Source organism: Jatropha curcas, chromosome 4, assembly GCF_041381405.1.
Source record: "Jatropha curcas cultivar XTBG-Jc1 chromosome 4, XTBG_Jcur_1.0, whole genome shotgun sequence".
NCBI lineage: Eukaryota > Viridiplantae > Streptophyta > Magnoliopsida > Malpighiales > Euphorbiaceae > Jatropha > Jatropha curcas.
Window position 1 is genome coordinate 30,486,695 of NC_143154.1, and position 13,960 is coordinate 30,500,654.

General features: G+C 31.5%; 4 protein-coding genes, 1 non-coding gene and 1 pseudogene across 6 annotated transcripts in view; all 6 read left to right on the forward strand.

The window, feature by feature from the left end:
- The first annotated feature begins 1,100 nt into the window (after positions 1 to 1,100).
- LOC105645866 (lignin-forming anionic peroxidase) lies at positions 1,101 to 2,699 on the forward strand. The gene is made up of 4 exons (XM_089720365.1): positions 1,101 to 1,378; positions 1,490 to 1,681; positions 1,841 to 2,006; positions 2,095 to 2,699. Exons 1-4 carry the CDS (start codon positions 1,169 to 1,171, stop codon positions 2,487 to 2,489), a joined length of 963 nt encoding a protein of 320 aa, XP_089576491.1. The 5' UTR covers positions 1,101 to 1,168; the 3' UTR covers positions 2,490 to 2,699.
- Positions 2,700 to 4,808: 2,109 nt separating this feature from the next.
- Positions 4,809 to 5,958, forward strand: LOC105646060 (lignin-forming anionic peroxidase-like; annotated as a pseudogene). The gene is made up of 2 exons (XR_016320499.1): positions 4,809 to 5,134; positions 5,208 to 5,958. The product of XR_016320499.1 is annotated as a lignin-forming anionic peroxidase-like (transcript).
- Positions 5,959 to 7,472: 1,514 nt separating this feature from the next.
- On the forward strand, positions 7,473 to 9,036 carry LOC105645864 (lignin-forming anionic peroxidase). The gene is made up of 4 exons (XM_012231591.4): positions 7,473 to 7,781; positions 7,872 to 8,063; positions 8,160 to 8,328; positions 8,428 to 9,036. Exons 1-4 carry the CDS (start codon positions 7,557 to 7,559, stop codon positions 8,817 to 8,819), a joined length of 978 nt encoding a protein of 325 aa, XP_012086981.1. The 5' UTR covers positions 7,473 to 7,556; the 3' UTR covers positions 8,820 to 9,036.
- Positions 9,037 to 10,461: 1,425 nt separating this feature from the next.
- On the forward strand, positions 10,462 to 11,809 carry LOC105645863 (lignin-forming anionic peroxidase-like). The gene is made up of 4 exons (XM_012231590.4): positions 10,462 to 10,686; positions 10,768 to 10,959; positions 11,034 to 11,199; positions 11,297 to 11,809. Exons 1-4 carry the CDS (start codon positions 10,462 to 10,464, stop codon positions 11,692 to 11,694), a joined length of 981 nt encoding a protein of 326 aa, XP_012086980.1. The 3' UTR covers positions 11,695 to 11,809.
- Positions 11,810 to 13,379: 1,570 nt separating this feature from the next.
- LOC149497224 (lignin-forming anionic peroxidase-like) overlaps positions 13,380 to 13,960 on the forward strand; it is a 1,023-nt gene continuing 442 nt past the window's right edge. Inside the window, exon 1 of the mRNA XM_089720019.1 lies at positions 13,380 to 13,434. Coding sequence (XP_089576145.1) covers positions 13,380 to 13,434 — 55 coding nt within the window. The remainder of the gene's footprint in view (positions 13,435 to 13,960) is intronic.
- On the forward strand, positions 13,827 to 13,899 carry TRNAA-UGC (transfer RNA alanine (anticodon UGC)). Its single transcript has one exon. It is a non-coding gene; the product is annotated as a tRNA-Ala (tRNA).

Below are 13,960 nucleotides of genomic sequence, written 5' to 3' on the forward strand. Positions count from 1 at the left end.
TTCCTTGAAACCATAAAGGTGATAAGTATTTTGGAATAAATTATTTTCTCAAATATAACGAGTATCATGGAACAGAGGTAGTATATTATTTAATAAAAACTACATAAAATTAAAAATTGATTTAATTTCTCCCAATGAAAAATTCTTTTAATTATTTAATCTTGTTATATAGCACTACTAGAACTTAATAAATTGAATGAATGTATGACCTGATTAAAGAGAATAAAAATATTCACTATTGGGTATGAGTATGACCTGATTTGAATGAATGTATTTTGACCGATCAAACTTGTGTTTTACACCTTGAACGTTAAATTGTCTTTGTTCTTTTTTTTTTTTTTTTTTTTTTTTTTTTTTATCTGTGAAATCTTGAACGTTAAATTGTTGTTTGCTTATAATTTCAACTAGATAAATTACGTGACGCAGTAAGATTTCTAATCCATAAAACCAATTAAATCACATGGTGAATTTTATGTTATCACAAACAACACAAAAGAATGTCATTTTAATTCAATTATTATATTTCAATTCACTTCATTCAATTAGCTATTGCATTGTTAGGGTCTTTCTGTAGCTAATAATATTATTAATTAATGAGTTAGTTCAAAGTTGGAAGCAACTTGCCATTTTCATAAACATTGGCCCATATAATTAAGGACCAAAGATAGACATTAGACATACAGATATATACAGGAAACTCCCAAAAATGTTGATTTTTCTAAACGATAGGCTTAATTCAGTGAGCACGTGACTATGTCAAGAGGGATCATGATTAAGTAGATGCTAGTACCTTCCCATGCAACCGTAAATTTTCTACGTCAAGATGCTATTTTACTACTGTGTAAGAAAAGTAAGCACACAAAAGAATCCAAAAGAGCCACTAGGAGAGTGGATTACGTTTCTAAAACTCTGATTAATCTAGTAAAAAAAAGGCTGAAGAAAAAAGTTTCATGCTTGATAGGGTATAGCTGTGTCCCATCTCATCTCCATATTAATGGCTACCTTACCTTGTACCTACATTACTGTTATAGCTGCCTTTAAAGACAATGTCATAAAAATTATTTTTGACGCACAACATTATAAATAGGGGGGTCGAGGCTTGTGCTCTGCATCATCCACTATCTTATTTTCTGATACCAGTCATCAGAACACAAATAAAAAATTAAAAATGGCTTCTGCTTTTCGTTTTCCTATGACTTGCATGGTTTTGATGACAATTATTTTCTCATGTCAAGCACAGCTTTGTCCAGATTTTTATGACAACACATGTCCTGATGCATTAACTACTATTCGTACTGCTATTAGAAGAGCTGTCTATCGTGAGCGTAGAATGGCTGCCTCTCTCATTCGCCTTCACTTCCATGATTGTTTTGTTCAGGTATATATATATATTATGAAGAATTCTAATGATTGTGTGTGTTAGTTCTTGCCAATTAATATCGTAAAAAGAGTTGTTATAATTAATTATTTTAATTATATAATATTGCAGGGTTGTGATGGTTCAATCTTGCTGGACGATACAGCCTCCATTACTGGTGAGAAAACTGCAGGCGGTAATAACAATTCTGCCAGAGGATATGAAGTCATTGATGATGCCAAGGCTCAGGTGGAGAGTGTATGTCCTGGAATTGTTTCTTGTGCTGATATTCTAGCCGTAGCAGCTCGCGACGCTTCTGTTGCTGTGAGTAATAGTTTCTCATACATACTCTTTAATTTGATTTTAAAATTTGGTTTCTCATTTCAGTTCTTTCTTTTTCGATATTGACCTTCAATGAATTTGTCTAAATTTATCATTCACTGATATGTTTCTACCTAATATATATATATATATATAAATCAGGTCGGTGGACCATCATGGACAGTGAAACTTGGAAGAAGAGACTCTACCACTGCTAGTCGAACACTGGCTAATGCCAACCTTCCTAGCTTTACAGCTTCTCTTGAGAGTCTCATTTCACAATTCCGCAATAAAGGATTAAGTGAAAGAGATATGGTTGCTCTTTCAGGTTTGTGTTCTACCTCAAGCGCAGTTTTGTCTTTGGCTTGCCATGTTGTATATAACTATGGCTAATATAAGATTTGATTATTACACAGGAGCTCATACAATTGGCCAAGCTCAATGTCTAACTTTCCGCAATAGGATTTACAGTAATGGAAGTGATATTGATGCTGGCTTTGCTACTATTAGAAGACGCCGATGTCCGGCTGATCCCAACACAGGGAATGGAAATCTTGCACCGCTCGATTTGGTGACACCAAATTCTTTTGACAACAACTACTTTAGAAATCTTCTTCAAAGAAAAGGTCTTCTTCATTCAGATCAGGTCCTTTTCAGTGGCGGATCGACAGACAGTATTGTTAATGAGTATAGTAGCAGCCCTTCAACTTTCAGTTCTGATTTTGCTTCTGCTATGGTAAGGATGGGAGATATTGAACCTTTAACTGGTTCTCAAGGACAGATTCGCAGACTATGCCGTGTCGTTAACTAATTCATTTTGCTATCAATATTTGTTTTTATTACAGTGTCATAAATGTTGTATGCTATAAAAATATATCGTGGGAAAAAAGCCTGAGCAAGATGGATTTCTTCAAGTAATATTTAGAGCACTTTTATCAACTTGTTTTGTGAGAATTTTGTAATTCTGTTCAGCCACTACCAAATGTTTATGATATATATATGGGAAAATTATTATTATGTCCTTAAGGTTTTACATAATTGTTTAAATAGTCCTCGATATTTATATATATATTTATAACGTCCCTGAGGTTTGCCACCGTCATATTAATTGGTCCTTCCGTAAAAAAAAATACATTTTTTCCGTTAATTTTGAGAAGAAAAGACGAAATTATTCTTTGAAAAAATAATTATTTCGTCCCTGAGGTTTGTCATAATTATTAAGTAGTCCTCTACATTTATACAAATTTATAACGTCTCTGAGGTTTACTTCTCTCATATTAATTGGTCCTTCCATAAAAAAATACATTTTTCCCTTTAATTTTGAGTAGAAAAGACGAAATTATCCTTTATAAGTTTTCATTGACATTATTATTAATCCCGTTCCTCTAAAATACATGAAACTCACATTTTCACCATTTTCCTCAATCCAACGCGGTCTTTATTGCCACCACCGTGTTAATGAAAACTATCATCTCCATAATCAGATCACTACCAAAACTAAAACCCAACATCCAAACTCAATTAAGCCATCATCACCCTTCATCCATTTATCTCTCTCTCCTTGATTAGATTATTTAGGGTAGTTTGGTCATTCTATTAAAAATTAATAGCAAAAAGTGTATTTTGTGGACGAAAGGACCAAGTAATATGACGAAAGGAACCTCATGGACATTATAAATATTTATATAAATGGCAGGGACTACTTAAATAATTATGGCAAACCTCAGCGACGAAATAATTATTTTTCCTTTTAGTTTTGTTGGTGATCTGATTATGGAGATGATACTTGACAGAGACACGGTGGTGGCAATGAAGACCGCGTTGGGTTGAGGAAAATTGTGAAAATTTGAGTTTCAGGTATTTTAAATGAAAGGGATCGACAATAATGTCAATGAAAACTTATAAAGGATAATTTCGTCTTTTCCGCTCAAAATTAACCGAAAAAGTGTATTTTTTTTTATGGAAGGACCAATTAATATGACGGAAGTAAACCTCAGAGACGTTATAAATATTTGTATAAATGTCAGGGACTACTTAATAATTATGGCAAACCTCAAGGACGAAATAATTATTTTTCTAAAGGATAATTTCATCTTTTCCTCTCAAAATTAACGGAAAAAATGTATTTTTTTGACGGAATAACCAATTAATATGACGGTGATAAATCTCAAGGACGTTATAGATATATGTATAAATGTCGAGGACTACTTAAATAATTATGTAAAACCTCAGGGACGAAATAATAATTTTCCCTATATATATATATATATATATATATATATATATATATATACTTTCCTTATTAAGCTTTGGATGATGCTATGGAATATATATATATCAGCTACAAAATTCGCTTCTCTAAAAATTTAAAAAATATATCATATTATCTCCCTTTAGAAAAGGGGAAGTCATTCATGCAAGATAATCATATTAAATATATGAAAAAAAATAAAAGAGTTAACTATTTTCCCCGATATTAATGGCTGCATTATCATATCAAATAGGTCATTTCATTGTATTAATTAATGGATATCAAAGTCAATGTTAAAGGCCAATCAATTGATAATCTGGTTGGTCTTCTCATTTGTGTGAGAAGTGAGAGGTCTAGAGTTCGAGTGCTTTCCACTGCAGTTGTTTTTACCAATTTAGTGAATTAAGGGGAGGGTTACCCCATGTTGTGTAGCTTGTAGTGTTATTTCAGATCGCACAGGATAAAACATATTTGTACTGTTGTTTTCAAAGGTTAAAATAGAAAAGAATATGGAAGCCATCTATTGAATATTATTTTTCCAGGCATTATATGAGATATGGTCAAAATTCAAAAGTCTCAAATGACAAAGTAAGTACCTGCACTTCACCAGGTATATCCTAACTTTCTGTGTCTAAATGTGTTCTGCACCCGAAAAGAATAATTTGTATATAAAAATTAAAGAGGAGTGAGATTCCATTTCAAAATTTCTTTGATTTATTCTATTATAAATCAATTGACCTATTACCAATACCAATAAATAAAAAGCAAAACCCAGAAATTTCATTGTTTCAACACTAGCATTAAAGCGAGCTAACCACCACTTTTTTGAAGCAGTCCTACAATGAAAAGGTTTCTAAATATTTAGGGACAGGGCACTATAAATGGAATTAAATGCTTGTCTTTCTTTCTTCATCCTCTGCCTGAAATCTTCATTTCATATATTCAATCTCTTTTCTCTCACTCTTTTCATATAATTCAGAATGGCTTGTGTTTTTCTTCTAACACTTGCATGATTTTTGCATTACCTTTTATGGTTAGTTTCTCAAGCTTACCATGCAGTCAAGCGCAGCTTTCTTCTAAGTTATGACAATACATGTCCTGATGCACTTAGCTCTATTAGATCAGCTATTAGAACTGCTGTCTCGCGTGAACGTAGAATGGCTGCATCTCTAATTCGCCTTCATTTTCATGATTGCTTAGTTCAGGTAATATTAATCCATTTGAAATATAATTAAGTGGAGAATTGTGAACTAATTGTTAGATACTTTTACACTGCAGGGTTGTGATGGTTCGATATTGATGGATGATACACCATCAATTTCTGGTGAAAAATTTGCTCGAAATAATAACAATTTTGTCAGAGGATTCCAAGTCATTGATAATGCAAAGGCTCAGGTGGAGCGTATATGTCCTGGACTTGTTTCTTGTGCTGATATCGTTGCAGTAGCAGCTTGCGACGCATCTGTTGCTGTAATTATCATTAGCTTTAACACATTCACTTACTTGTGCTTAGTTGCTATAGAATTGTTTGTGATACAGGAGCACATACAATAGGGCAAGCAAGATGCTTTACCTTCCGCGGAAGGATATTCAACAATGCAAGTGATATAGATGCAGGATTTGCAAGCACCCAAAGAAGGCGATGTCCTGCTAACAATGGCAACGGAGATGGAAATCTTGCAGCGCTTGACTTGTTGACACCCAATTCATTTGACAACAACTACTTCAAAAATCTAATGCAAAGAAAGGGTCTTCTTCAGTCGGATCAAGGACTTTTTAATGGTGGTTCTACAGACAATATTGTAAATGAATATAGTAAAAGTTCTTCAGTTTTTAATTCTGATTTTGCTGCTGCTATGGTGAAAATGGGAGATATTGACCCCTTAACTGGTTCACAAGGAGAGATTCGAAGGCTTTGCAATGTTGTTAATAATTAATATTTTGTTTGTGGATTATTAATTGGAGTTCAAGTGTTGACAGTATTTTCTTGAATTTCTTAATTTGTTATTTTCAAATATTTACATCATATTATTCGTGTAATCATTTTTTTTTTTTTTTTGGATAGAGTTGATTCTTTATGTGTGTTAAATTTGGTCCCAATTGTCAAATTAATAAATGTGAAAAAAAAAAAAAAGACAATAATTGCATACGGGCGGGACACCGTAGAATATTATGCTGTATAAAAGCCCGCTTGACATGGGCCTTTCTGCTCTCAACCTAGCCCATGTGCCTTTTCTTTTTCAATTTTTTTCCAATAGAAAATTAACCCAAATAAAATAATCCTAAATTTATGTTTAAATTGAAAATTTTTAAAGTGTCAACGTACATCAATCGTTTTTGAGTTTGGGATACTCGTCCAATTATAAAATTGAACTTTTTGTTACCAATTGATGTTGTTAGAGTTTGGTCTGCCTCCTCTTATATTTTATTATTAATACTATTAATTCCTGATAATTTAAGGTAATAAAAGTTGATTATTTCCTTTAAAAAAGACAAAAATTTTATTAAATAAAGTAACATTGAACATTCTTAGGTAGGTAAACGCATAATGGTCAAAACTATCCAAATACACACAAAAAAAAAAAAAAAAAAAAAAAAAAACCATATTAAGGTTCTGACTTTGAACATTCTTAGCACTTGAAAGTTATTCTCGAAATGTGATTATTATCTTCACATAGCACAGCAGACTAAGGTGTAAACACAAGCAGCTGGGGGAATCTCTCAACCGTCATATATGTTTCTTCTTTATTTAATCTGCCAAGACCTTGAGTTTCACAAAAGAATATGTCAATAAAGTTAATATTAGTAGGTAAATTTTATGTGTAAGGTCAGATTTTTAATTAAAAGAGCGAGAAAATATGTGTATAAATAAAAAAGAATAAATAAAAATTGCTAGAAATTCAAACACCAAATATTAACTAGCACATAATATTTTTGGCTAAATGCATAAATTCACTCTTGTATTTTCTAGAAAAAAAAATCTTGTGGCACACTAAAATTTGTGGAAGACTTATTAGGCCTTGAAGTTGTGAATTTTGGCAACATTGTACACTTAACACTAACAATAATAATTTTTTAATATATTTTTGGTTTTTATGTGTAAAATATTAATTTGATATGTAGTTAGTATAACTTTTGTAACAATAATTTTACATGTTTTAATTATTTAATAAGTATTTAATTCATCTAATTTTATAAATTGGAGAGTTCAACAGAATAATTTTATAAGTCGAAGTGTTTAGTAGCTAGGTACAATTTTATAAATTAAGGTATTTAATGGATTAATGTAAAACTTGAGAGTAAATAAAATTTTTTTATGTAAAATATATGAGTGAGTTTATGTATTTTGGCCTAACATTTTCTAAATTCATGATTAAAAATTAGAAGTCAAATAGATTATTACAAAAAACACCAAGAAAGTTCATGTAAATATATAAACTATGACAATATCCCTTGGAGAAAAGTCATAACATTTAGGGATCCGACCCTATAAATAGGGCACGAAGCCTTTCCTTATTCTTCATCCAGCTCCTTAATTCCTCTCTTAAACTACTCACTAGTTCAATATATATAAACTCTTTTCTCTCAATTTGCTTTCTGCTATTTGAAGAACACAAAAAGGAAAATATGGCTTATCCATTGTTTTCTGGTAATTGTATGGTTCTGACAATACTACTGTTGGTTTTGTCCGGTTTGCCTTGTAAAGCTCAACTTTCTGATAAAACATTCTATGACACGAGTTGTCCTGCTGCCCTTAATACTATAAGGGGAGCTATTAGGACAGCCGTCTCTCGTGAGCCAAGAATGGCTGCTTCTCTAATTCGCCTCCATTTCCATGATTGTTTTGTTCAAGTAATGTTTAATTATGTTCATACATAAATTTAACCATGTTATGATATTGATGATCATTAATATAATTATAGTTTTCATATAATATTGCAGGGTTGTGATGCCTCAATCATGTTGGACGATACACCTACAATGATGGGCGAGAAAAATGGGATCAACAATATCAATTCTGCTAGAGGATTTAATATCATTGAAAATATTAAGGCAGATTTAGAGACTCGGTGCTCTAGAACTGTTTCTTGCGCTGACATTCTTGCTGTTGCTGCTCGCGATGCATCTGTTGCTGTAAGTATCTTTATTTATTCTCTTTATTAATTTTTGTAATTAGCTTTCATCAATATATTTAATAATGTGATCTCTATATATATGTATGGAATATAGATTGGAGGACCAACTTGGCCAGTGAAGCTTGGAAGAAGAGATGCTACTAATGCAAGCGTAGACCTTGCTAATGATAATCTTCCTCGCTTTACAGATTCTCTGCAAAAGCTGCGTGATTTGTTCATCAGGACTAAAGGTTTAACTGAAAGAGATCTGGTTGCCCTTTCAGGTTTGTGTCAATTTATTTAGTTTACCTGTAGATTCCTTTTATATATATAATTAGATGGCTAAGATTTCATTTGGGGTATGGATATATGCATGCATACAGGAGCACATACAATTGGGCAATCAAGATGTTTCAGCTTTCGTGCAAGGGTTAATAGCAATGAAAGTATTGATCCTGAATTTGCTAGAAGTCTGAGAGAAGACCTTCCATGCCCAGCTGATGGCTCAGGAAATGAAAACCTTGCGCCGCTTGATCAAGTAACTCCCAACGGCTTTGATAACAACTATTTCAAGAATCTTGTCGAAAGAAAGGGCCTTCTTCAATCGGATCAAGTGCTTTTCAGTGGTGAATCTACAGACGCCATTGTTAATGAGTACATTAAAGATGGTTCTATTTTCAGAAAAGATTTTGCAGCTGCCATGGTGAAAATGGGAGATTTTAGCCCCAAAACTGGTAATCAGGGGCGAATAGGACAGTTCTGCAACGTAGTTTAATTGATCTCATCACTGATTAATGCTCGATTGTTTTCTTGATTATTAATTTGTTCTTATGGTACTTCGCAACAATAAAAATATAGTGGGAGAATAAGCATAAATATATGTAGCTTGAGCAAGATTTAATCCTCTCTCAGACAATATCCCGCTTGTTCAATTGTATTGTTAAATTATCCATGTCAATTGTGAAACATAGATGCTTTTGCTGTTTTTTTTATGAAATAATAAAATTTACCATCATTATATCTTTCTTTTTGTAATTAAATTAAATTAAATTAAATTTTCAAATGGCAATTAGAGTAATTTTAAGCTTAAAATAATGGTGCGGCTAGAAATTCAAAGATTTAACAATTAATCAAAGGATTCAGTATTTCCACATGAAATGGGTGAAATAAACATTATGAAAGTGGATTCAAGTCTAAATTCCTTCATATAAGACCCTCACCTATCTCTAGAAGCCAACGATTATAAAAATAAAAAACCAGATTTTAAAGAAAAAAACAAGAAAAATTTAAAATGAAAAAGAAATCGAACTTCATATTTAAAACAAGAAAGAATAAATAAATAAATAACAGTTAAGCACATGAATATGTCAAACGCACAACCCACCATTCTGACTTCGATTTTCATTTTATATTTTTTTAAACAATTCTGATTTGAATTTTTAAAAGAACTGCCTAAGCCTGGCTTTTGCAGGAGAATACGTAAATCCATGCACCAACTAGCTTGTACGAAAAATAGTTTTAAACGCATATTTAGCTCTCTGCGACATTTTTTTTTCTCGAATAATAATATGCATTTTTAACCATTGAATTCATTTATACGAGTAACAGATATATATATGACCAGAACGTGACAAAGCAAGGAGCAGGAGAGACTCACAAATGTGATCTTTGAGCCTCTCTTGTATTTTATTTTTTTGCCCAACTTTGGTTTTTCATCGAGGGATACGCAATCGAAATTCAGAAACACGGAATTCAAACAACTACAACTTGCTTACAACTGTCAGATTTTGTATAATTTTCTAAAAAAAAAACTTTGATTTTACGATTTTTTTTCTTGGAATCTACTAAAAATTTAATAGAATTTGCAAATGATGAAATTTTTTACTTTAATAATAAAATAAAATTCAAATTCAATTAATACATACCCCCATTTCATGCATTCTTAAATGATAATGAGGTCAGAAAGTAAAATAAACTTAATTCAGGAAAATAAAAGTTCTTTTTTTCTTTAAAATAAAAAATTTAAGTAAAAAACTACATAGTATAACTATAGTATTAAAAATAAAATTTAAGACGATATTTAGTTGCAAATAAAATGTATTTTATATATATTCATCATATGAAAGATAATGCTTGTTGGCCAACAAAAAAAAAGTCCAAGATCAACAGCATTAATGAAAGAAAGACCCGGAAATTATGAGATCTCTCAAAGAATATTAATATGAGACGAACACATGGGGTACAGGTCACAACATTTTGGGACAGGGCCCTATAAATAGGATACGAGGCTTGTCATTCTTCATTCCCTTCTCTTAGTTCCTTTCTAATTGGTTCAATACATACACTCTTTTGAGTTCTATACATCAGCTTTGTGTTATACATTAAGATATATACACCTTAACCAAAAGGGAAAAAAAATGGCTTCTCGTTTATCTTTTTCTTGCATGGTTTGCACCATCTCTTTGATAATGATTTTCTCAAGCTTGCCAAGTCAAGCGCTACTTTCTAATGAAATCTTCTATTTGTTAACGTGTCCTATCGCACTTGCTAATATAAGTTTCGCAGTTAATCAAGCAGTCCATGATGATCCAAGAATGGCTGCGTCCCTTATTCGCCTTCATTTTCATGATTGCTTTGTCCAAGTAAATAACTTTGTTTTAATAAATATTTGTCTCTAGAAAAATATAATTATTTTATGGATCGATGTTGTAATGTAATTTCAGGGCTGTGATGCTTCAATCTTGCTGGACGACACGCCCTCGATGATTGGCGAAAAAACTTCATTCTTCAATGTAAATTCTATCAGAGGATATGATGTCATTAACAACATCAAGTCTCAATTGGAGAGGTTATGTCCTGGAGTTGTTTCTTGTGCTGATATTGTAGCAATAGCTGCTCGTGATGCTTCGGTTGCTGTAAGTGCCTTATAAAGCTTATAAATTTGCCAAAAAACTAGTTCTGATCATTTATACATTTATATAAAATGTAGGCTGGTGGACCAACATGGCCTGTGAAACTTGGAAGAAAAGACTCCCTCACTGCAAGTCGAGATTTAGCTAATCAGAACTTACCCCGATTTACAGATTCTCTCCAACAATTGACTGATTTGTTCGCTAAAAACAATCTAAGTGCAAGAGATATGGTTGCCCTTTCAGGTTTATGCTCGAACGACAAGTTTTAAATTTAGTTTCAATTGGGTACTTGTTGATGACATTATACGAGGAAAATGCTTACCTAATGTCATTTATATAGGAGCACATACGATTGGGAAAGCACAATGTTTCACGTTCCGTGACAGGGTTAATAGCAACGCAAGCGACATTGATCCTGAGTTCGCCAGAAGTCTAAGAGAAGATCTTCCATGCCCATCAAATGGTACCGGAGACACAAACCTTGCATCGCTTGATTCAGTGACGCCTGAAGCTCTTGATAACAACTACTACAAGAATCTTGTTGCTAAACAAGGCCTTCTTCAATCAGATCAGATACTTTTTAGCGGCGGATCTACAGATACCATTGTTAACGAATACGTTGCAAACCCATTAACATTCGCGTCGGATTTTGCAGCTGCCATGGTCAAGATGGGAAATATAAACCCTTTAACTGGTACTCAAGGAGAAATACGACGAGTTTGCAATGTCGTTAACTGATATGCTCTTACAATTATTAAATACTATGTTGTAATAAATAAATGGTGAGGGATTTAGCTAACGTATATTAATTCCTCTCCCACTCCTTGTTCCTAAGTTGTTGTAACTTGTAACATGTAAGTTAATTATATCAACTATTTTAACAGTAAACACATTTATTAAGAAATAACTTATTTTTCTGTTCCCATATTCATCAATTTTAATTTTTCAATAAACCCTATTTTCCTGAGTATATATTTTGGATTTGAGTTGACCGAAGATTTTGTTATTGACGTATAAGGAAGTAAAGATTATTATTCTCTAATTAATTTCACGATTAGGCAACTCAAAACCATTCAAAAGATTCGATTTTAGGAAATTAATTCTTAATTTACAAAATCTAATAGGTTTCTTTAATATCTGCGAGAGATATCGATACACCTATTCTTTTTTAATTAATACTATTACTATAATTAGCAGTATAATTATAAGGATGTTCACATTAGTATATTTGTCTTTTCATTCCATCGTGAATTAATAATTTATCCTTAACAATAATATTAGAGAAATACACATATTTAGTAAATCACATAATGCTTAAAATCTGGGTTTTGATATCACTTTACAACTAATAAAATAAGGAAAGAGAAATAGTTTCATATGGGTCCTTTAAATTAATTTTTTCACTTTTTAATTAAACTGTATTATTACCTTTTCTTTTATTGAAAAATATGCTTTTATTAAAAAATAAACCAAGAAAAACTTAACTTAAACGGTTAAATGTAATCTAATATTAATAGATTAATCTTTACGTGTTATTTAAAATTGAGATTCGATCAAATTCATTAAAGGTCATTCTGGATATGAAATCCATGTAAATATTTGGGAAATAGGAGACATTTTGCCCTCCTTTATAGGTCTGCCTAGCGTGAATTCGGATTAATCAGATCAATGAACTTGAATATTGAGTCATTAAAATAAAAAAAATGGTTATCCTCGATACACCCCATTGAAAATCTCTTAACAGTCAAACTGTATTATGACTTTTTGTTTTCTAGAAGTTATCGGGTGATTGTCAAATGTCAACCATAACCAAGCAAGCAATTATGTGTATATTTTTGCTGTTTTAAAGATGGCAAAGAAACATAAGCAAGCAAGTGAATATTTTTGACATGTATAGGAGTCTGAAAAATGTTTATCTAATCAAGATTTATAAATTTGTCAAAGAATAAATTTTTTAAGTTAGAAAAATATTTACAAATATAAGATCATAGGATTTTTTAAACTATTTTTTTAATTTGAAAAAAAAAAGTCAAATATTGATTGGGATTAAAGTTTACTAGTTGACTTAATATATAAATATTTAAAACGGTGACTATCACACGTAACTTTTGCTTAATGTAAAAAAACATTCTATCGAAACATAGAAATACAATGTCAAAGGTTTAATTTGTAAGATTGCTATGAAAAATTTCAGTTTACTTAGTTTTATTGTGTATTGCACTTATAGTCCACTCCACATGATGCTTATTCAATCAATTCAACGGCTCAAAAAACAAATTTCATACGGTCAAATTGACATAATTAACTTTATTTCTAATCTTACCATTATTAAACCAACCCATATGTGTTATTATTTTGTACTAATAAGAATTGAAATATAAATTTCTTTATTATCAATCTCCATCATCCTACACCTATCATAAATGTATGGTAGATTCCTTATAAAATACTATGACGGAAATTACCTGCCTATACCAGGTAATTAAACCACTGCCATTATTATTATTATAATTTATTTATTTATCGGTAATGTAATATCATGAGATAATTTTTATGTATTGCATTGCATTAAGTTGATTTCTCCAATTCAATTAAAAGTAGGGCCGGTTATGTAATATTCATTTCCAAATAGTTTCATATTAAATTACAACTTGATTTTTTTTGTAAGAAAGAAGCAAATATAAAGAAACCAAACTTACTTAAGATTTAATTAAGTTATCTACGCGTTCGTGTGTATCTAATCCAATAGTTTAATCAAGAAACCGCACAAACATTCCCCTTTCCTTGTTAAAATAAATAAAGATGGACATGGGGCAGGACGCTAATTTGTTTAGTGTTCAAAAATAAAAAAAAGCAGTTTACCCTTGCATGGGGATGTAGCTCAAACGGTAGAGCGCTCGCTTTGCATGCGAGAGGTACGGGGTTCGATACCCCGCATCTCCAAATATTTTATTTTTTATTTTTTATTTTCCATTTTTTATCCTTTGTTTTTTTGGGTAAAATG

Excerpts from the sequence above, each read along its gene's own strand:
- LOC105645864 (XM_012231591.4), top strand. The coding sequence starts at position 7,557 with ATGGCTTATCCATTGTTTTCTGGTAATTGTATGGTTCTGACAATACTA. Across the intron at positions 8,064-8,159 it reads CTCGCGATGCATCTGTTGCT|ATTGGAGGACCAACTTGGCC; the intron begins GTAAGTATCTTT and ends TATGGAATATAG. Across the intron at positions 8,329-8,427 it reads AGATCTGGTTGCCCTTTCAG|GAGCACATACAATTGGGCAA; the intron begins GTTTGTGTCAAT and ends GCATGCATACAG.
- LOC105645866 (XM_089720365.1), top strand. The coding sequence starts at position 1,169 with ATGGCTTCTGCTTTTCGTTTTCCTATGACTTGCATGGTTTTGATGACA. Across the intron at positions 1,682-1,840 it reads CTCGCGACGCTTCTGTTGCT|GTCGGTGGACCATCATGGAC; the intron begins GTGAGTAATAGT and ends TATATAAATCAG. Across the intron at positions 2,007-2,094 it reads AGATATGGTTGCTCTTTCAG|GAGCTCATACAATTGGCCAA; the intron begins GTTTGTGTTCTA and ends ATTATTACACAG.
- LOC105645863 (XM_012231590.4), top strand. The coding sequence starts at position 10,462 with ATGGCTTCTCGTTTATCTTTTTCTTGCATGGTTTGCACCATCTCTTTG. Across the intron at positions 10,687-10,767 it reads TTCATGATTGCTTTGTCCAA|GGCTGTGATGCTTCAATCTT; the intron begins GTAAATAACTTT and ends ATGTAATTTCAG. Across the intron at positions 10,960-11,033 it reads CTCGTGATGCTTCGGTTGCT|GCTGGTGGACCAACATGGCC; the intron begins GTAAGTGCCTTA and ends TATAAAATGTAG.